At 40.9% G+C, this 20,819-nt stretch overlaps 2 protein-coding genes and 1 non-coding gene across 4 annotated transcripts; 2 read left to right on the top strand and 1 right to left on the bottom strand.

Moving 5' to 3' along the window:
- Positions 1–1,244: 1,244 nt before the first annotated feature.
- LOC115666031 (probable mitochondrial-processing peptidase subunit beta, mitochondrial) lies at positions 1,245–7,630 on the top strand. Its single transcript, XM_030587831.2, has 10 exons — positions 1,245–1,874; positions 1,984–2,207; positions 2,975–3,139; positions 3,388–3,525; positions 3,623–3,774; positions 3,865–3,973; positions 4,556–4,654; positions 5,393–5,458; positions 7,103–7,210; positions 7,301–7,630. Exons 1-10 carry the CDS (start codon positions 1,412–1,414, stop codon positions 7,385–7,387), a joined length of 1,611 nt encoding a protein of 536 aa, XP_030443691.2. The 5' UTR covers positions 1,245–1,411; the 3' UTR covers positions 7,388–7,630.
- A 2,098-nt stretch (positions 7,631–9,728) lies between these two features.
- LOC115664546 (BTB/POZ domain-containing protein At1g63850-like) lies at positions 9,729–14,397 on the top strand. 2 transcript variants are annotated; one of them, XM_030586469.2, is made up of 3 exons: positions 9,729–10,217; positions 12,486–13,123; positions 13,307–14,397. In XM_030586469.2, exons 2-3 carry the CDS (start codon positions 12,491–12,493, stop codon positions 14,252–14,254), a joined length of 1,581 nt encoding a protein of 526 aa, XP_030442329.1. In that variant the 5' UTR covers positions 9,729–10,217; positions 12,486–12,490; the 3' UTR covers positions 14,255–14,397. The 2 variants fall into 2 exon arrangements, with proteins under 2 accessions (XP_030442329.1, XP_056173131.1); XM_056317156.1 differs by lacking the exon at positions 9,729–10,217 and adding an exon at positions 10,252–10,435.
- Positions 14,398–15,269: 872 nt separating this feature from the next.
- On the bottom strand, positions 15,270–15,354 carry TRNAM-CAU (transfer RNA methionine (anticodon CAU)). The gene is given in 2 exon segments: positions 15,270–15,305; positions 15,317–15,354. It is a non-coding gene; the product is annotated as a tRNA-Met (tRNA).
- Between the last annotated feature and the right edge of the window lie 5,465 nt (positions 15,355–20,819).

Raw genomic sequence — 20,819 nt, 5'->3', positions numbered from 1 at the left:
TAAGAGAATTCTGGCGGTGGAGTTTTAAGGAGAGTATGAGAGATTGAAAAACGGGGGCCACAAAGTGAACTTAAGAAGATCTAAATTTTCGTGAGTCCCATTGTTGCCTGAGTAGCATTAAGTGATTGTCCGCTCGATAGGTAAGCAAGGAGATTTGGTTATTGTTGATTCTCAATCCAAGTGACGATACTAAAGAAAAGCACCCGGCAAGCTTTTAGGTTGACCTAGAATCGGCCCAAAACTAATTGGTTCGGTTCAGTTCGATTTCAAAGTCAATAAGGTCGGTTTCCAGTTCCACAAATTAAGAATTGGCTCTGCTCACTCCGAAACCGATCACCCTTAAAATGAGTAACTAAAAGAATTGACAATGCAATTTATAAAGGCTTTAGAAAATGAAATATTGTATGGATGAAAACTACATATCCAAACCAACAACTTAATTGGATTGTGGTGGTTCATGCGGCAACTTAATCTTTGTAAGCAAAGATCAGATCTATTGAGGGGAGAATGTTTAATGGGTTTTCTTTGACAAAGTGTACATGAATTTTCATATGTTATTATCGTCGTACGAAGATGTCATTAACACTTCGGATCGAGATATGTATAATGGAAGTCTTGAAACTTATTTTGAAAGCACAATCAAGTTCAAAAACTTTTAATCCGTGCAGTCGAGTCCCAAAATTTGTCTAACATTTTACTTTTAAAGTATTAATTGTGCATATTAAACAAAATAAAAGTGATAAGTGCATTGGAAGTCATAAAATTTGTCATGAAAGTGCAATTGAGTTTTTAAACTTTCAAAAAGTGCAATCGAATCCTAAAACTTATCATGAAGTGCGATTTAGTTCTAAAGCTTATCAAATTGGTCCAATCAATTCTTTCCGCTGATTGCACTTTTTCAGAGTTCTAAGATTCGATTGCACATCGGCGACTAGTTTTACAACTTGATTGCACATTTTGAAAGTTTTAGGACTAGAATGTACTTTCATGACAAGTTTTAGGACTTGATTACACTCTGCAAAAGTTTTAGGACTCGATTGCACCTTCGCGACAAATTTTATGACTTGATTTTTACTTTTTGATAGTTTTAAGACTTAATTGTACTTTCGTGATAAGTTTTAGGACCATTTGCTGCAATTATCCCTTGAAACAAAATTTAAGGTACTCGAAATCAAGTTGAAAACACACATCGTTTGTAGAAGGAGTACTTCCCGAAAACGACTCGTCGTTTCGGCTTGTATACCGGGTCTCCTCGGCCCCCTCTCTCTCTCTCTCTAGAATACGTCAGCAGGAAGCGCTCTCTCTCCTCGAGATCGACTGAACCAGAAGGGTAGGCGAAACCCTAACAGAGGAAGACCGACACAGCCATCAGTCTCTCCGCCGGGAGACCTCCCCTCGCACCCTCTCCACCATGGCCATCAAGCACTTGCTGGCCCTCGCCGTACGCTCCCGCGGCTCCCGCGCCGCGGCGTCGCTGCTCTCCCGGACCGCCGTCCGATCCGCATCGACCGCGCCCGCCGCCGTCGCCGCCGCCTCTTCGTCGGCGGCCTTGGCCCCCGCCCCGCCGCCCCCCGACGCCATGGTCTACGACCGCCTCGCCGAGTCCGTGAAGTCGAAGCTGAAGCAGCTGGAGAACCCGGATCCGAGGTTCCTCCGGTACGCCTCCCCGCACCCGGCCGTCGCCGACCACACCCGCATCCTCGCCGCCCCCCAGACGCGCGTCACCACGCTCCCCAACGGCCTCCGCGTCGCCACCGAGTCGAACCTCGCCGCCCGCACCGCCACCGTCGGGGTGTGGATCGACGCCGGGTCGCGATTCGAGACCGACGACACCAACGGGACCGCCCATTTCCTCGAGCATATGATTTTCAAGGGTATTGAATCGATTGGCATCTCTTTGTATTCTGTGTTGTTTTTGATGATTGAAATTTGCTCAAATCGGAGCCTTTTTTTTTGTTTGGTTCCTCTTCGGCTTTGTTGTAGGGACTGAGAAGAGAACGGCAAGGAAGTTGGAGGAAGAGATAGAGAACATGGGAGGACACTTGAATGCCTACACTTCTAGGGAGCAGACCACTTACTATGCCAAGGTGATGGATAAGGATGTCAACAATGCCCTCGACATCTTGGCCGATATCCTGCAGAACTCCAAGTTTGATGAGAACCGCATCAACCGTGAGCGGGATGTGATCTTACGTGAGATGGAAGAGGTAATTCTTTTGATATGCCGTTGTCTGTGAATTTGCTTGTTATTTATCGGATCAGTTCATGTTTCTAGTTCAGTATTAGTTGTTGAATCTACCATCATTGTCTTGAGCTACTCTTTTTTTTTTGTAATGCTGGGATTTAGTCTGCCTTGGTGGCATTAGTGTCCATTTAATCTTTTATCAGATATTTCTTCTGTCTAAATATGAAATAAGGGTGTGTTTGTTTTGCAGAGAATGGATGATTCGGAAAACATTTTCCTAAAAATGGTTACTTGTATCACTTACAAAAATGAATGAAAAAACAAAATTTTGCCATCCATGAAAATGTTTGGACGTAAATTGTTTTCAATAATGAAAACATTTTTGATTGACTAATTATTTCAAGCTAAAGCAATGATTTTTTTGGAAAGTGTTTCCCGAATCGTTCATTTTCTGTGAAACAAGCCTAAATAAATGGCAGGACTTGTTTAAACCTGGGTTTAGTTGGGTTAATTGAGAATGTTCAAAAAGGTCGAGTGGAATTCTTAGGGTAGAGGGGCTTCTATTGAGTTTTTAGCAATTTCACATTCTCATTGAAATTTTAGCCGAACTGATATAGGGTGCTTATACTTGGCATTGCGATAGAAGATAGTAATAGTTGGTAAGGAAACTGCAGTATGTTCTCAGCTCTTTTAACTGGCTCTGAACTTGTCATGATGCATTGTCATTTGTTTATTGGTTGCCTCATTATGATGCTTTCTCTGCAGTAAGTCTCTCTTTAAATGCTGTAGGTTGAAGGCCAAACTGAGGAGGTGATATTTGATCATTTGCATGCGACGGCATTCCAGTACTCTCCTCTGGGAAGGACTATTCTTGGACCTGCTCAAAATATAAAGACAATTACGAAGGAACATCTTCAGAACTACATAAAAACACACTACACAGCTCCTAGAATGGTAATATCCGAGATGCAACCTTTCTTTTTGCCTGTTTTTTGCCACCCTGCTTCTCTTTTCACAACCAGAAAAGAGCAAATGACAAGAGAAGTCAATTAGGACATGAGAAATAAGAGTACGATGTGTGCCTGCTGTACTAAATTGACTAGATACTCTTATTGTCTCCAGTAGTTAGTGATAGGTACTAGCTGCCACAAGCATTTCTCTTTAATAACTCCATATTTGTTTTTTTTTTTTTTGTGGCTTAGGTTATCGCTGCATCTGGAGCTGTGAAGCACGAAGATGTTGTTGAGCAAGTAAAGAAATTGTTTACAAAGCTATCTGCAGATCCAACTACTGCTTCCCAGTTAGCTGCAAAAGAGCCTGCAATTTTTACTGGTTCGGAGGTGGGAGATTTGATTGTGTAGCAGCCCTTAACGTGATATGATGCTGTATCATATGTTTCCCATAAATATATTCATTTTTGAAGTAATGCAATAACAGGTTAGGATAATCGACGACGATATTCCTCTGGCACAATTTGCAGTCGCTTTCAGTGGAGCATCTTGGACGGATCCAGATTCCATTGCTCTGATGGTGATGCAGGCAATGTTAGGCTCATGGAACAAAAACGCTGGAGGTGGAAAGCACATGGGGTGGGCAATTTAGTAGTGTCATTTACTTGTTTTCAAGCACTTACATGGTTTAGTAGTGTCATTTAATATATGTTACAACCTTTTCGACAGTTCTGAGCTGGCACAAAGAGCTGCAATTAACGAAATAGCAGAATCTATTATGGCATTCAATACCAACTATAAGGACACTGGTCTCTTTGGCGTTTACGCTGTTGCCAAGGTGAGCTAAACATATATATGTGAAAATAGGGTATGACTTTGTGTTATATGGTCTCTTCAGTAATATGAGAATGAAGCAGTAAAATTGAATTTCATTTTCATGCATGGGAGGATGAAACTTAAGAGAAGATCGGACACTCTGAAAAATTATATGGTTGATCTTTATCTAGTTTCCTCTGTTCATTATGTGACCACACCCTGTTCCCCTCGCTCTCTTGTTTTGATCTTTCATCTTTCATAGTCATAGCATAAGGAGTGGGTTAAAGACAGCTAGGGTCTGAAAGTTTTGCATGGACGTGAAGGAAACTAAAATGAGCTGAGGGTAGTTACTGAGTGGAGTAGTCCCGGTATTTTGATTTTTAAGAACAATGAAATATTTCAAAGGCAGAGAATGAGATTATATTAAAGATCTTTGAGATGATGAAAAAATTGAACGAAGCCTTTGATTATACTAGAAAATCCATCCTATGATTAGTTTTCCAACCACAGACAACCATGGTCTTTGAGCTTTTATCACATATATTGTGCCAAAGTTAAACTTTTTATGAAGAATTTTGAGTTGAATGTTAATTTTCTGTTTCAGCCGGATTGCTTAGATGATTTGGCTTATGCAATAATGTATGAGACAACCAAGTTGGCCCATCGTGTTTCTGAAGCTGATGTTACCCGAGCTAGGAATCAGGTATTCTTTCACCTCTTACAACTCTTTGCATTTATAGTTTCTAGAATCTACATGTCTCAGTAAATTGTAAGCATTCCTTATGGTGGAAAGGCTTCTGATTTGAAGGTTGTTCCGTAAAGCAGGGTTTTATCTTGGGTGGGATAGCATCTTCTACATGGATGAGGATAATCCTTATTTTCATCTTTTTGCTCCTATTCTCATTTTATGCATAAGTTTGATCCAACCTCTTTTCAATTCATCCCATGGACCATATCCTGCTCTTTTCAATTCCAGAGAAGATTTGAAATTTAACCCAAAGGAGGTCCATTTGTACTAAATTTTAGGCCAGTAGGCTATTATCCTTTGCCTTTTGAGAGTAACGTCTGGGGAGTGCTCTTTGGGTATCATATACATATGCTTATTTTGCATGAATATAAGAATGATAGGGATCTATTAATTTTTCTTTTGCAAAATGAGGGAATAATGTTTCAGAGACAATATGTTTTCATCCAAGAAATTGTTTGAGCATCTTAATGTTGATGCTGGTTTTCGAGTGGAGACCCCTATTTTTTCTGTTTCCATTCAATGGAATTATGTGCAGACTAAATATTGCTCAATTATCTGAAGCGCGCTGCTTATGGATCTCCAAATGCGGGCTTGTTTAATGTTATTGGATACAAATGTTGTTGGCGAAATGAAAATTGCAGTGATTATTTCTTATTCTAATGGCCCTACACTTATTCATGTCCTCTGTTGCAGTTGAAATCTTCTCTACTGCTTCACATTGATGGAACAAGTCCTGTGGCCGAAGATATTGGACGCCAGGTAAGGTTTTCTTGTAACTAGTGAATTAGTACTTTACATATGGTTCAAAGGTTTCTTTTTTTTATGTCATATGTCATAGAAAACGGAATATGCTGATACTGCTAGGAAATGGCTCATACTTTTATCTCAAAGTTTGACAATTCACTGAGGTTACAGCCGTGACTGACCTGCCTGTTGCCTACAAGGTGTTCCCTTGGTAGTTTGTAACTACCGAATTTTCTTCAAGCTTAATGAGTATTAAAAGGCAATATCGAAATGTGCTCTAGTTGTTTGGAAATGTTGTGGCTGTGGAAATGTGAAAGATTAAATTTTAATTGTCATTTTATCTATCCAAAAGAAGATATGTAGTAACAAATTATCTGCAAATGCTTTCGTTTTAAGAGCATATAGAAAATGTTAGTTTTGTGATTTAGATATTAGACATGTCTTCTTATGGGTCTTCGCTTCAAAATGTCTCAGTGTACTTAATTTAGAGCATTTGCTGAATAGTGAATAGTTACCCGGGCACATATTGTCACCCAATTGTATTGTGTCAAATGAGTCGGGGCTAACTCTTGCATGAAATTAGGGTAGCATGTTAACAAATTTAAGAGAGAATGGTAACTAAGAATTATGGTTCTACGTTGTTCTCTATTAGCTGCAGAAGGTGTTGAAGCAGTGACTATGTAGCTACCAGCGATAGTACTGATAACCTGTGTTTGCCTGTGCCCCACAACATAGGAATTGCTTTCTTAATTTTCCTTAGAACTCGAATACCCCTCTTGAACTACACAGAGACATAAAATCTGCCTTGCTTTTGCATGCTAAAGTCATATCCCTGCTCTCGCTTGATAATGTGTTTTGTTAGAACATCTTGGAAAGTTTACTAACTGATCACAGTTAATATCCTTCAAACCTGATCGCAAGCTTTTTTTGAGATAAACCAAAGGAGGAATAGAGGCCTTTTGCATCAACACTTTGAAAATGAATCAACTTATCAACAAATGTCGCTGTATGAAATCTGTACATGTTATAATTTAAGCTAGTTCATCGCACAGACTTCAGAACTATCTCAGTTATATCTTTACTAACGATGGCGGATGACTGGAAGTTGCGGGCTTTTTTTCCAGCCTCATTTGATTGTTATAAATTAAAGTTAAAATAAAGAGTTATGTCTGCCTTAAATGATTGTTTGGAAGGAGTAGAAGCTCTGTGCATCACAGATCAACTGGCTCTTTTTAAGATATGAAGGGAAACAAACAGTATGTATCAAATTGTGCAAAAAACCTCGTGAAGAACATGAAGAGGTGCGGGTGATCAAGGTTTGGTCAATGTACCAATTATAGTGCATTCAGATGTTGGATGTTAAGTGCTCCCTGTTGCATTTATCTACATATTTCTGTGGAATAAATAAAATAGTGTGCTTTCTCTATTCTTTGATTGGTTAAATTTGTCTTCCGTTGATTTATGACTGCAATACACGATGTATGCTTTGGGATGAGAATGGTGTATGTTTTGAGGTAGACTGTTATAAGATGAGGTATCGTAACCATTATCTGGGCACTTGCATCTAAGTTCCACAGCTGACTGTGTATGATGCGTTGCTCAGAAATTTTATGGTGCAGTCCTTCGACGATTCATATTATTTATCTTCTGTTCTTGCAGCTTCTGACTTATGGCCGGAGAATTCCTTTTGCCGAATTGTTCGCCAGGATTGATGCTGTTGATGCCAGCACTGTCAAACGTGTAGCAAATAGATTCATCTATGATAGGGTGAGAACGAGAAAGATACCTGATCTCCTTTTTGCTTTTAAGGCTGGATTCAGCATGCTCATGTTGTCTTTTTCCTTCTCTTCTTTATAGGATATTGCTATTGCTGCAATGGGCCCAATCCAAGGCTTGCCTGATTACAACTGGTTCAGACGCAGGACCTACTGGAACCGATACTAGTCTCCCTTTTTTCTTTTCATCATTACCTTCTCTGGCAATTTGCTTCGATATTTTCTCGTGACTCACCAATTTTCAGTGGCAAGCCTCGAGGGCTCGTACTTCTCTCTTTATCGCTCTACTTCTTTTGGTCTTTGTACAATTCTCCTAATAATTATGTTGTATCCAGTGACAGATTCGCCCACTATTCTTGAGGTGCTCTCTACGAGTACATGATCCTCATTGATCTTGAGTTGCTTCAAATAATTTTGCCTTCTCCTTTGTCCTTCAGGGCTATTGGGTCATGTTGAAGGGTATAGTGATCTCTGTTTCATGTGTAATTTTGCAAGTACCGAGCACGATGTAAGGTGTTTGCACTTTATGCTTTGGTTGGTGCGAGATCGCGTATTTGTAGATTGAGCTAGTCTTCTTGGCCGTTACAATTAATGAAGAAAGGGCAATTCTGGTGGTATACTCTGCATCGTCCGTAGTTGGTAGTCCTTGGTTATTCTTTTTGCAAGTGAATATGCTTGTCTTCATTGCGCATTAAGGCGAAAGTTGAAATGCATTAACCCTCCAGGATTCATGGATTGAAAACGGGAATTTGTCTATTGCAGTAACTAGAACGTTAATGCTCAATAAGGTTGATTTGTCCTCGTTTGTTCTGTTTTGCCGAACGATGAGTCATGCCAATCGTATCGAGCCATTGAGATTCGATTCGCCGTCGATATCTTTGATAAAAGAACAGCGCCGTCCGATTCGAGAGATGCTCCCTAATACATCTTCACATAGAGAAAGAGGAAAAGCCAAAGAGATGGGGACATGCTTTGCTTTTAAAGGGACCAAACAACATCCCATGACTTCAGGGCAAGAACGCAAAAAGGACCCCACAAGTGAAGCTGGTCCATGTCCATCCCAAAGTCGCAAAGATCGAAGAAGGAGACGGTGCACTTTACGTACTAGATTTCAATTGGGTACGCAAATGGCCAGCCACCCGTGAAATTTATATGCTTGGACACAGCAGAGAGGCAGGTGCTTTGTGAGAGCAAGAGGAACGGGAGTCGGCCAATTTCATGATTGTCTCCTATTCTAGTCTTCACATGCTCGGATGCACATGAACATATTGTGCTTGTTTGTACAAGTACAGGATGTCTTCTTGAAAGGGCTTAAAATGTGTGTAATTTGAGCCAAATACGAAGGCGCGGTACGTTATGAAAGTGAGACGGTGATACGAGGGCGCTTGAGTGTTGACAATGTCCCACATTACTTGAATAAGCAGAGGTCACGAGGCTTCGTTTGTTCCCTTGTGGTTCTCGAGGGACGCTTCCAATACTAGTATTGCATCGAAATGACGTATTCATCCCTTGATAGGTTAGAAATTTCTTCTCATATGTATCTTCAATATAGAAGTCGACGGATTTGTAATGTTTCAAAAAAAAAAAAAAAATTCCGCGCATACCATATGCACGATTAGATGAGCGCCACGCAAACTTATGTTTCAGTTAATTGCAAAATGTCCTTCAAGAACCTTAATCCCACAACCTTCCTAATCTCTCTCCTCTCTTTGCCATTAGAACATGCCGCCATCATCTATCCGTGCCACGGTCATCGTTCTTCACTTCCGACATTGCCGACTTCAACCCCTCCCTCTCTCTCTCTCTCTCTCTCTGTTGCGTCCTCCATCAAGGACGGCGATGACGTGCCTCAAGTTTCTTTGTGAAAAGACTTGAGGCTCGTGGTTGACATCGAATTTAGGTCACTTGGGGTTGGCACTGATAGTCGCGGAGGCGACGGCGGAGGCAACCCCTACTCCGATGGTGGTAGACCAATATGAAATATCCTAATTATCTCACCACATATTGTTGTAAGTAATGACATAAAAAATACCACCTATACAACCGTTCTATTAGACTCTACACCTCATCAACAGGGTGTGTCTAAATAGAATTTTTGCGTTTTACTTACTCTAAATCTTGCGGCGGGTGCAATACGTCTTTCCCTTAGCCCGGAACACCCCCAAATATTTAGCAAATCAAGTTTCCGCTTTCACCTTAGCTCATATTAACATGGCTCATTCCCCAAAAAAAATAAAAAAATAGATCCTCTTAACAAACCTAAAATTATCAAGGCAAAATAGAAAACTTAAAAAACCCAACTTGAAAATATCTATTAATAATACTACTAATTTCTTTCCGTGACGTTTCTTCTAATAAAATTCCAGATATTCTTCTTGTTTTGTTCATATAATATATATATATATATATATATTTAATGGACTGGGGCCCAATTAATATTGCCAAGGGAGGATCACGTGCATCCCAGTACCCAAAGACAATAGAAAAATGGGGGGGGGGGGGGAGGAGGGAATTGAGAGACCGTGGGAGAGACAGGGAGAGAGGAACATCAGCAACGGACAAATGTAAACGGAGATGGGCATCTCCTCCTCCTCCTCCTCCTCCTCCTCCTCATTGTTTATATGAAACTCTCGCATGATTTCTCTATGTCGTTCATTGGAGCGCCCTCCCTGTTTTGTTGTTTCCTTTTTCTTTCTTGTTTTCTTGGGGATGGTTTTGTTGTCTGATGAAGGTCCTCAATTCTTTCAACCAAGAAAATCCCCTCCCCCCCCTCGATGTTTTCTAGAGTTGAATGAGGTTCCAAAGCCAAAAGAGCTCTTTATTCCCCTGAATCTTCCCTCTCTCTCTCGCTCTCCAGCTCTCCCCCTTTGAAGTCCTCCCCCTCCCCCCCACCTTCCCTTTCTTTTTTTGTGTCCCCTTTAAATCTCTCCTGCTCATGGCCATTCAAAGCGCTCATCATGTGGAATCTGCTTTCCAGTGGCACACGAAGTGAGAAGAAGGTACTTGCTCCGTAACCCTTCACTCCGTTTGCTCTGTGCAATGAAACTTTGGGTGACCCATGTTGTAAAGTTCTTGTCTTGTGCTGTGAATGTTGGAGCTTGTGCCGCTTGTGTGGTTTTGCCTTCTGGGTTTTGGGTTGTACTGAATCGCGCGAGCAACGCACCCGCATTATGGACTCTTTGCGTTCTCGTCGCCTGCTGATGTAGCCGAAAAAAAGGTAGCTTGAGCTGTTTTATGTCTGGTTTCGTTGAGTTCGGATTTGGTTTTCGTGTAATTCTGGTGTGAGCAGGACAAGGAGGATTGTGGATTTTTCCAGGAGGTTATACGGCATTCGTGCAAAGATTTGGGGGAGTTAAAGCTGCCTTGTTTGGACCGATAATTTATATAAACATGGGAAGGGAACTGGGGAAAAGAGCATATGATTGTTGGGACTTAAGTAAATTTTCCCTTGAGTATTGTGATATTGTTCTTTATATTTTTTGGTTTTGTTTGGAGTAATCTGTTATGACATCTGGCAACGAATCTATTGCTATATAAATGAGTTGTGAGGAGCTTGGGTTTCTGTTGGGTTTGTGATATTTGGCTAGGTAAGACTAGACCTTTGAAGGATGTGATGCGATGTGTTCTTGGTCGATGTTTATTGCTCTTGGCGCCATTGAGCAGTGAAAGAGATGCTAAGCTTACTTTCGACGGTGTATTAGCCATCCGATTTTGATTGCTAGTTCCATCTTGACTCTTGAGCGGTTGGATTTTGTTCTGTCACACGAATATGCCTCTCCATGTGCAATATGATTATCATGAGGCATGAACGGCACTTGCAGGCTGTTTTGAAGTTTCGTATCTCTTGTACTTCCAGCAAACATAACTTAACTTCTCCAGACAATCTTGAGTTTCTTATATGTGGATTGCTCTCAATGGAATTTGAATGTCAAGTTGATCAGAATTTGGGTTCCTATGAAAGCATAAAATTATTTGTTTCAGGATTTCTGTCTCCTGATTTTATCTGGCTGTGCTGTCATTGAGTTACTGCTGTTTGAAAATCTGGATCTTGTTCTTTAGCATTTGGAAACTTTATCTCCGATATTTGTAAATCCAGTCGAGAGATTCTATTCTCACAGATAATTTATTTCTCATAGCTATTAATCATTCCTTCTGCTAAGGAAACAGATTATATTTCTATGTATTTAGTTTGCACTGCAAGTTGAAGGGAATCATCTGTCAACTGTTCTAGAAAATCAGATAGTGAGAGTATCTTTGCTTCCACAGTGTGAACTGTGAACAACAGTGATATCTGTGCTAGAACATAAACCTCACAGATTGTCCTACTATTCGGTGAAAGTCCGTCTTGCTACTGTCTTGACTATGTGTGATCTTGGCAGTCATTACGGACAAAAGCAAAATCTTTTTTATGTGAAAATTACCTATTATCGTCCTTTTGCTGAATGTCAGCCCTTTTTTGCTTGAGAAAGGGTGGGTGGGGGGGGGGGGGTATTTGCAAATTTTGGTGGGCAGGGATTTAGTGTTTTCCACAGGTGCTCTAATAATTGACCAAATTTTCTCTCTTTCCACTAGGAAGATTCCCTAACAAGCCATTGAACTTTATGTTTCTGTTGTACTTGTATATTTATGAGCAACTGAATCCATGAAGTGCTGGTCCTTGCCACTTGGTTTATATTTTCCCCATAATTTTCAATTTTGACCAGCCTTTAATTAGAAAACTCTCGTTCAGACTTGGTTTTCTTTAACGCTCTTTAAAAAACAAAAAAACCAGTCATTTTCCTGATTTGTCTCAATTACTTGAGGTAGTCTGTTATTTTCATTGCTTGTTTTGGAATTCGTCTATTCCATGTGCTTGCTTTTTATTCAGTATCAAAGAGCAAGATCGTTGTTAATTGTTTTGTTGGCGTACGATGCTATGCCATACATAATAGAGGCCATTCTTAGATCTTGCCCATGCATTCCGTATCTGATAAATTAAAGAAACAGTTGATAGACAACATAAGTTAACTTAGTTGCTGGGGATAAAAAAGGAAACATGCATTGGCATTGGATGTTCCCTGAGCAAGGATGAAAGCGTTCGAAATGTTCAAAGTATCTATAAGTCTTTACATAATTAGCTAGAGAAGTTTTCTTTAGTGACAATTTGTGATTTTCCAAATTCTCCTCTATTAGCTGGGAAAATTGTTGACTACTTAGACAGAACGTCAACATAAAAAACAATGCCCAGGTGAGCGTACTTGACTGCATTTTCTCCTTGCACATTGCAGATTGCATGATTTGCCAGCAGTTGGAATTGGAGAAACCATCATTAGACATGGAGTTGACACCACCCATCAATGGTCACACTTCCCTCAATTCTTTCACTTCTAGCTTTACAAAATTCAATTCTGCTCTCACAGCTGGGCTGTTGAACCCAATGTCACCGCCACCCCGATCAAGCCCAACCTTGTTCGAGATGATGGCTAGCGAGCCAGACATCCAACCTAGTACTCATATTCTTCCAAACCCTTCCGTGCCTCTAGTGCCAAAGCCCCAAATATCAGCTGAAGACAAGCAGGCCTTGACTATGCAAAGATTATCAGATATTTTGGCCGCCAGAAGTCCTGGGAACCAGTTCAATGATGCTTCATCAAGTGACATCAAGCTAGCATTGACTTCCAAGGATGGGATCACCGTCAGCATGAACGTGCACAGGCCGATACTCGTGGCACACAGTCGCTTTTTCGCCGTGAAGTTGTCTGACAGATGGATAAAGCAGCAGCGAGTTTTGGGGCCATACATCGTCGAGATCGCTGATTGTGACGATGTTGAGGTATATATCGAGACATTGCGCTTGATGTATTGCAAGGATTTGAGGAAGAAGCTTATGAAGGAGGATGTCACCAGAGTCCTTGGTATCTTGAAGGTGATAGTTGGATCTATTAGTCGCTTTCCGTTCCATCTAGTAGTCGAATTCCAAATTTGTGTACACTTCCTTTTGTTCTCTCTCTCTCTCTCTCTCTCTCTCTCTGTGTAAGTGATTTGGATGGAAACAAACGACTTGAGATTGTAAAATATTTTAGTTTCTAATCTTGTTACTGTTCTACAGGTTTCAGCTGCCATTGGATTCGATGCTGGGGTCCTATCTTGCTTGGAGTACTTAGAAGCTGCTCCGTGGGCTGAGGATGAAGAAGAGAAGGTTGTTTCGTTATTAACCGAACTTCGTCTTGATGGAGCCGGGGCGGCTGAAGTTCTAAAGAGAGTCTCTTTTGAAGTCAACCATGGGATAGAAGAGGAAAGAAGCGAGAATGGAGACGTGCTGCTCAATCTTTTACACGTAGTTCTAGGAGGAAAAGATGAGAGGGCGAGGCGGGACATAAAAGGACTAGTCTCAAAGATGCTCCGGGAGAATCCGTCTCTCAGCGATCTGCGAAAGGAATCTTTATATTCAGCATGCGACATGTGTCTTCAATCGCTGCGTCGTCATTTCCTACAGGCTGCAGTGTCAGATTTTAAGGAAGTAGGCCAGATTTCACGTCAGGCCGATAACTTGCATTGGATGCTGGACATTCTAATAGACCGGCAGATTGCGGAGGAGTTTCTCAGAAAATGGGCTTCTCAATTTGAACTCTCCAAGGCACATTCTTCTATCCCTGCCATTCATAGGTACGAGGTCAGCCGAGTGACAGCCCGATTGTTCGTTGGCATCGGGAAGGGGCAGATATTGGTCCCTAAGGACACGAGGAGCTTGCTCTTGGAAACATGGCTGGTCCCATTTTACGGGGATTTCCCATGGATGAGGAAGGCGTCAAAGGGTCTCGACCGGCACCTGATCGAAGAGGGTCTTGGTAGCATGATCCTCACCCTGCCTCTGGCTCAGCAACAGGAGATTTTCCTGGGTTGGTTCGAGAGGTTCTTGAACTCGGGCGAGGATTGTCCGAATATTCAAAGAGGGTTCGAGGTTTGGTGGAAACGGGCATTCTGGAGACGCAATGGGGAGGAAGGACGGCCGCGGCCATTACGGATTACGGTTGCAACTATCGATAAGCGATTATAACAGAAGCTTAATGTTGTTTCATTTTGCAGCACATATCTTTGATTGAGAAGCTTGCCTGGCACAAACAGTCCATCTTTTATTCTTAATGCTGTATACTTTTGATAATTTTGTTCCACGACGCAGTATTTGTCTTTCTCTGGTAAGCTATCTTTTACTTTTCTTTTTTTCCTTTTGCCATTTTCAGGGCTATATACACCTGACCTGAGCAGTACTTCAGGTGTTCTTATCCAGTGTGACTCACCATTCTTTTAAATTGGAGATATATTTGGAAGCGCACGGGTTAAGTATGCAGATAGAAGTTTATCTGTCCCCATCTTGTGGGGACGGACTTCATGGATGTTTTTTTTATTTTGTCCGCACCTTTTGCACCCTCAATTCCTTCTGAATCTTTTTCGTGACTTTACATTATGAAAATCCCGAAATCCGAATGAGACTCGAGATGAAATAGTTTACCGTTCCTTTAAGTTGGAGATATATTTGGAAGTGCATGGGCTAAAGTGTACAGATATAACTCTGTCTACATGTTAGAAAGTGAAAAAATTTCCCCTTAATTAATTTTTTCCCTACTTTTTACTTTCCCTCAAATATAGAAAAGGGAAAAGAATATTTGAAGTTTTAGAAATGTACTAGTAAAAGAGAAGTACAATTCTTCGACAAGTCGATAATTATATAGACGCCTTACCATTTTCTAAATCATTTTTTTTTCCGGCTAAGCAAGTACGGCTAATATTCGATATATAGAATAGATTGGTGTTGATGCTAAGTTGCTACCTTTTTTTATGCGCATAACTTAGTCATATGCATGTCAAAACGAGACCTTTTGGATTTTATTATTTTCTTGAAGTGTTCAGGGTAAGGGTTGGCCCAAAAGCTTAAAAGTAAGGTGAGAGTTCGTGGTCAGCACCATTGCAAAAATCGTGCAATTTCAGCAAATTGACAACTCAAAATTAATTAACAATTAAGATTAAATTAATATTAAGAAAAGGAAAATGGATTGAAAAAGAAAAAGTGGAATTGGGGTGAGAGAGGCTCGAACTCTCGACCTCAGGATAACTCAGAAGCTATGAGACCTACGCGCTAGCCAACTGCGCCACCACCCCATGATGTTCACAACTTCACAATACTAAATATTTATTGACTAAAATTTGATTATTCGATGTTTAGAAATGGGTAAATGACACAAATGGTTCCTAAAATTTGACCTAATGTGAAATGTCATCCCTGAATTTTTAATTTTTTTAATGCGGTCCCTAGACTTTTAATACATTTTCAATTTAGGAAAACGTTCAATGTTGTCTCTAAACTTGAATTAATTGAAAGATAATATTGACACATTTTATACAGTCCGGAGACTAAATTGAATATGTATCAAAAGTCCAAAGATCACATTGAACAAATTTAAAGTTCAGGAACCTCATTACATATTTGACCAAAGTTCAGGACCATTTGTGTCATTATCCCTTTAAAAATTATACGTCATATTATTTAGTAATACGGTGCTAAGTGTACTGAAATTGATATAGAAATTGATTTAGAAAATTGTCACCCAGCTTCTAAGTAATTGGATAGTGTGAAATCACCGATAAGAATCTGTTACGTGCGGATCATTTGGAAAATTAGCCACGGAGGATCTAATATTATCCGACACCTTATATGTTAGGCGAAGATCCTTCATAGAGATGACCATCTTATCAAGGTTTGTTGCGATTCTTTTTAATCACGCATGTGATGTATATACTATGTAATGGATCGGCGCTCCTAATTAAGTTCAAGGAACAAAATTGCATGTGTCATTTCTCGTAGCGTACAAGTTTTTTTTTTTTTTTTCAAAGCTAGTTCAATTTGCTAATTCCTACTGGCATTGAAGAGATCTTTCATATTGATCTTCATGGTGATTGTGACTTATCGACTTTGGAGGTTTTGACAAAGTGTGGTAAGATGGAAGGAGACTTCAAGCCTTAAAAAAAAAAATCAAATCTCGGGCTCAATTTTATTTTTTCAACGTAGTTTTTTTTTTTTTTTGGTGACCCAGGGAACCCCCGCACGGCCGACAGCCGGGAGGTAAACCCTGGGGGCGACACGTGCTAGCCACCACACACGTGCACCGGTTAAGTCACCCTGCGGCACCCGGGATTCGAACACTCAACCTTTTGCGAGAGGAAGGGTGCGCGCTCCAGCAGCGCCACCCAGGCGGGTGGTAAAAAATCAAATCTCGGGCTCAATTTTATTTTTTCAACGTAGTTGTCGTTGATTATTTATGCCAAGAAAATGTGCATATGATTGCATCATGCAATGTTCACATTGGCCGAGTTTATAGTAATGATTTATCAACTTTGAAGGACGTTGTGCCCCAAAAAGCGCATGAAGTTTCGATTGTTGGATTTTTATCGAAGTCAATTTTTTTAATACACCAATGACCTCAATCTCATATTATTTATTTTACATTTGGACAGTTTCGAAGACCTTCTATCAAAGAAATGAGATCATCTGCCTATATCGGGTAATTGTATCCGGTAAAGTTACTCCCTAGTTCAAAATTCCTATGTCTTTCGAGAAATTAAAATCAAAGTATCAATTTGCCAAACACTCTCTGGACCGCCCCTCTCTCTCTCTCTCTCTCTCTCCACCACTACCACCGATACGCCGGTGCCACCTTCCATCAAAACGCCGCTATCACACCTTGTCCCATGTTGCTACTTGGGTCACCGTTGCTTGGGTTGCCATCAGCAGTCGTGCTATGTCTCTCCTCCCCGTCGTCACGACCCGATGGTCATAGCCTCACTACAGTTGACGTCACGACCATCCCAACATAACCCCCTAGCCTTGAGCGGCCACAAGCCTTTGGGAACGTCCGAGGCTGGTGCCTCTCTTCCTTTTACCTTGTTTAGGACAGAGGAGCGACCGATGGGATTACGACCTCGCTGCTATTGAGATCGCAACCCCACAATGTCGCCTGAGGCTGGGCCTGAGGCTAGACGACGCCGAATCTGGCTACACGAGCTCAACCGATGGTGGCGACAGTGTCAACGCGAGGCCCCGGCCAGGTGACCACAAATGCTCAGGTGGGCATGCTAGCAATCAATGGTTGGGGTCCTCGGGCTTGTGCACAGTGTAGTAGGTGGTAACTGTGCGAGAGCAAATGGGGGAAGAAAAGAGGACATGAAGCACAAGGTCGACCAATATCTGGCCAATTCAATTTGTCAAAATGAAGGAACTTGATGATGATCACTATGAAAAAGGACAAGCAAAAGACAAATGACTCGGTGGAAAAAACTACTCAAAAAAGGGAGGAGGTGCTCCGCTTTTGAGCCATCTAAAGAAACAATTGATGCGTTTTTTCTTCATTGGCGTGCTCAATCGTTGACATTTATTTAAAAAAGAAAAAGAAAATCCATCTAAGCAGACTAATCAAAAAAAAAAATTATCCCAATTTTATCAATATGAAGGTCGGAAAACAACATCGATAGCTCCTTCCCACCGGCTTTGATAAGGCTGACGGTTTGTGCCTTTATATTATAATCAGCGTCGTACCATAATTGAATCTTATTGAATTTTCGTCCGATCCGAACACGACGTGCTTATTCCATATATCTTTGAAAATCAGGTACGGGGTGGATTGCACCACACAACACGTCGAACACGCTAATTAAGGTATGAAATCTTAGATAAATCTATAAAAAAAAAAATTTCTTAGACGTGTGTTAACGAGTCAATACGCGCCTCAATAGGTCAAATTGACACAAGTAACATGTCAAATTGTTTGACTAAACATGCTCGGGAGTTTCATTAACCCAATTGAAAGGGCCGACTCGGGAACGACGATTCGAGGCATCTAACTTGTCCGACCCATCTGTATACAAATACGAGTAACTACGTATTGTGTACCGCGTCGTATAAACGCGCTAATCTTTGCTAATATCCTTTCTTTATATACACTATGCTGTTTTTATTTATCTAATTACTATTTTTTATGGCAAGATTCTCCTTCATTATGGTTGGCTTCTTAATCTTGTCAGCGAGCAAAGGTGATATGATAAAATAGTCAAGTGATTTAATTTCGTACCAAAGATTGACGTCAACATTTTTATCTGCTTTTGCATATGAAAGATGTATCAAGAACTAGTGCAAGCTTTATTGATATCAGAATTTTGAAAAGTTGCAGATTAAACTATAATCGCTTGTTTACTATAATCGTTTGACGTCATCGTTAACACCGTCATGCCGGTAGCCTCGGAACTTAGAAAAATTACTTATTACCCCCCATTAACTTTGGTTTTTTACTATAATCGTTTGGTTTTTTTGATCTGGAAAACCGTTTAACGTTCCTTAAAAATAGAATTATTCATTTGTCTTGACCAAAATAACTTCTCGTAAAGTTTAATTCATTTCATCAACCATGTATCCTCTCGATGTCATTGACCATGTGGTATAGGTTATTTTGGTAAAAAAAATACGAATAAGTTCATTTTCAAATGACACTTTACGACTAGGTAAACATGTTAGTTGACTACTGCTGTAGAATTCAAAGTTTAGAGGAATTGAATTTAACTTTTCAAAGTTGGATGGCTATTTTGCAACGGTATCGAACGGTATCAAAGTTGAGAAAAGGGTTATCTGTAACTTTGAAAAATTTGGGGTTAGTTGTGCAACGGCGCTAAAGCTTTAGAGTGGGCAGGAGGGCTTGAGCACTTCTCTCTCTTCCATTACATGAGTAAAAGCGCGAGGAAAGGCGACCAACGCCATCGATTCCTCCCCAACGATATACGGAATGTTCAAATTGAGTCATATTTATTCGGCCTCAACCGCGATTCGAAGGTCAGAGGCTGGCTGGCCCATCATCGCAGCCCACCAAGATGCTAGCAGACAGAAAGCCTTTCCACACAAAACGTATGGCGACTAGACGACGATGCAGCACAAGCCGTTCACATGAATCGAATTCATGATCTCGTGGAAGACAAAGAAAGCAAACCATGCCCTTATGTCGCGATTGTGAATCGACTTGAGGGAGATGTCGGGTTTGAATTTGGGTGCTCTTGGGTATTTTGTCAAGGAAGAGGGTCAAGAAGAGAAGCCTAATAAGATAGGAAACGAAAGAGACCAGAAACGGTGCATGGATGAGAACATGTTCAAGTGTTTGGTTTCTAGAAGGAAGAAGACCTTGGAGAGCAATGAGGATAGATGAAGAATTTTCAGCAGTTTGACCAGGCACGACTAGCAGAAGATGTGCAAGAGGAGGCTTTCTTGATAGTCTAACTTGGACTTTCTTAGCGTATGATCAAATAATAAAAAGAATGAGATATATCACAACAAAATCTAGAAGATCATCCTATAGGATTAGGACCTATTTTGAATACCACTATGTATAAAGTGGTTAGGAAAGCTATGGCTACGTTGAGGCATGTATACATAGATGCGTACACACATAAATGGTTAGTGTTTCGTGCAAATATAGAAGGAACGCGATCATATTCACGCCACCAAGACCTTCTGCCATCGACCATTATTGGCAATGTCGTGTTGCTTATTGACATCATTGATGCGGTGAAAATATTTCGGCGGCACCAATCTGGGCACCGACAAAGAGCTGCAATCGGTAAAGCATCCGACGCAAATCGAGTATTCGATTGGATACTGAAACCTAGCCCGAAAGTCCATAATCTAATCGAATTTCGGTTCTTCGATCCGAACCGGCTTTCTGTTGAGATGCAAGTGTAAGTTGTGTTACAAAAGTTTCACATCAGAAAATTTGATATGGTGTGTAGTAGTTAATACATCTTAATTGGCCCACAACTCATAGACCTGAACTTTTGAGTAAATGTGGATCTAGCTAAATATGTTGACGGGCTAAGACTTTGGCTTCCTCTTGGCGATCTCCCTCGAGGAAGGTATCGGGTTTCTGCTGCACGCTCCCAACAATTATATCAGAGCACAAAGCAGATTGGTGGCCCTCACGATCTGTTCCGGTGTTTGGAGATTAAGGATGAAAGTTGACGTTAGAGATTCAAGTCGAGATAAATTGATGCATCGGAGAATTGGCGCGGTGGGCGGCTCCAACTCGATATGTTGATGGGCACGGACTTAGATTTCCTCCTGGCGATCTCCCCTAGTGAAGGTGTCGGGTTTCTTTATCGGCTCTGCAATAGGACTTTCTCTTTCGCCTAGGCACTCAGGCTCACCTCCGACCAAAATAAGAAGGTAAAAAAAAAAAATTAGAGAATAAGATGGAAAACGCACGTTGAAAAGAGAAATTAGAAAAGAAAGGGAGGTAAAATCGCCGACCTCATGTCCAAATTTCCACTACACCTAACGGATTGTCACAAGTCAAAACACGCCCCGTCGCATTCACATTTTGCCAATGGCCCCCCTCCTCCTCCTCCTCCGACCTTTTGGACGAGGACGAGTCAAACAAAGTGACCTCTCACGAATGACGCTGACCCGCTAGTCGCTACATTTCTTCCATTAACAAGCTCGAAAGCAATTTTGTATGGACTCGTTCCAACGAAAATTACTTTGGTCGGATGAGCCGACAACATCACCATATGGGGAATTACATCTCGATTTGATC

The sequence above is a fragment of the Syzygium oleosum genome, unplaced genomic scaffold (assembly GCF_021117445.2).
Source record: "Syzygium oleosum isolate NSW1041296 unplaced genomic scaffold, Sole_v2.1 Sole_v2.01, whole genome shotgun sequence".
Lineage (NCBI taxonomy): Eukaryota > Viridiplantae > Streptophyta > Magnoliopsida > Myrtales > Myrtaceae > Syzygium > Syzygium oleosum.
This window is presented reverse-complemented; position numbering and strand designations above follow the sequence as displayed.

Excerpts from the sequence above, each read along its gene's own strand:
- LOC115666031 (XM_030587831.2), top strand. The coding sequence starts at position 1,412 with ATGGCCATCAAGCACTTGCTGGCCCTCGCCGTACGCTCCCGCGGCTCC. Across the intron at positions 1,875-1,983 it reads CGAGCATATGATTTTCAAGG|GGACTGAGAAGAGAACGGCA; the intron begins GTATTGAATCGA and ends GCTTTGTTGTAG. Across the intron at positions 3,974-4,555 it reads GCGTTTACGCTGTTGCCAAG|CCGGATTGCTTAGATGATTT; the intron begins GTGAGCTAAACA and ends TTTCTGTTTCAG.
- LOC115664546 (XM_030586469.2), top strand. The coding sequence starts at position 12,491 with ATGATTTGCCAGCAGTTGGAATTGGAGAAACCATCATTAGACATGGAG. Across the intron at positions 13,124-13,306 it reads GAGTCCTTGGTATCTTGAAG|GTTTCAGCTGCCATTGGATT; the intron begins GTGATAGTTGGA and ends ACTGTTCTACAG.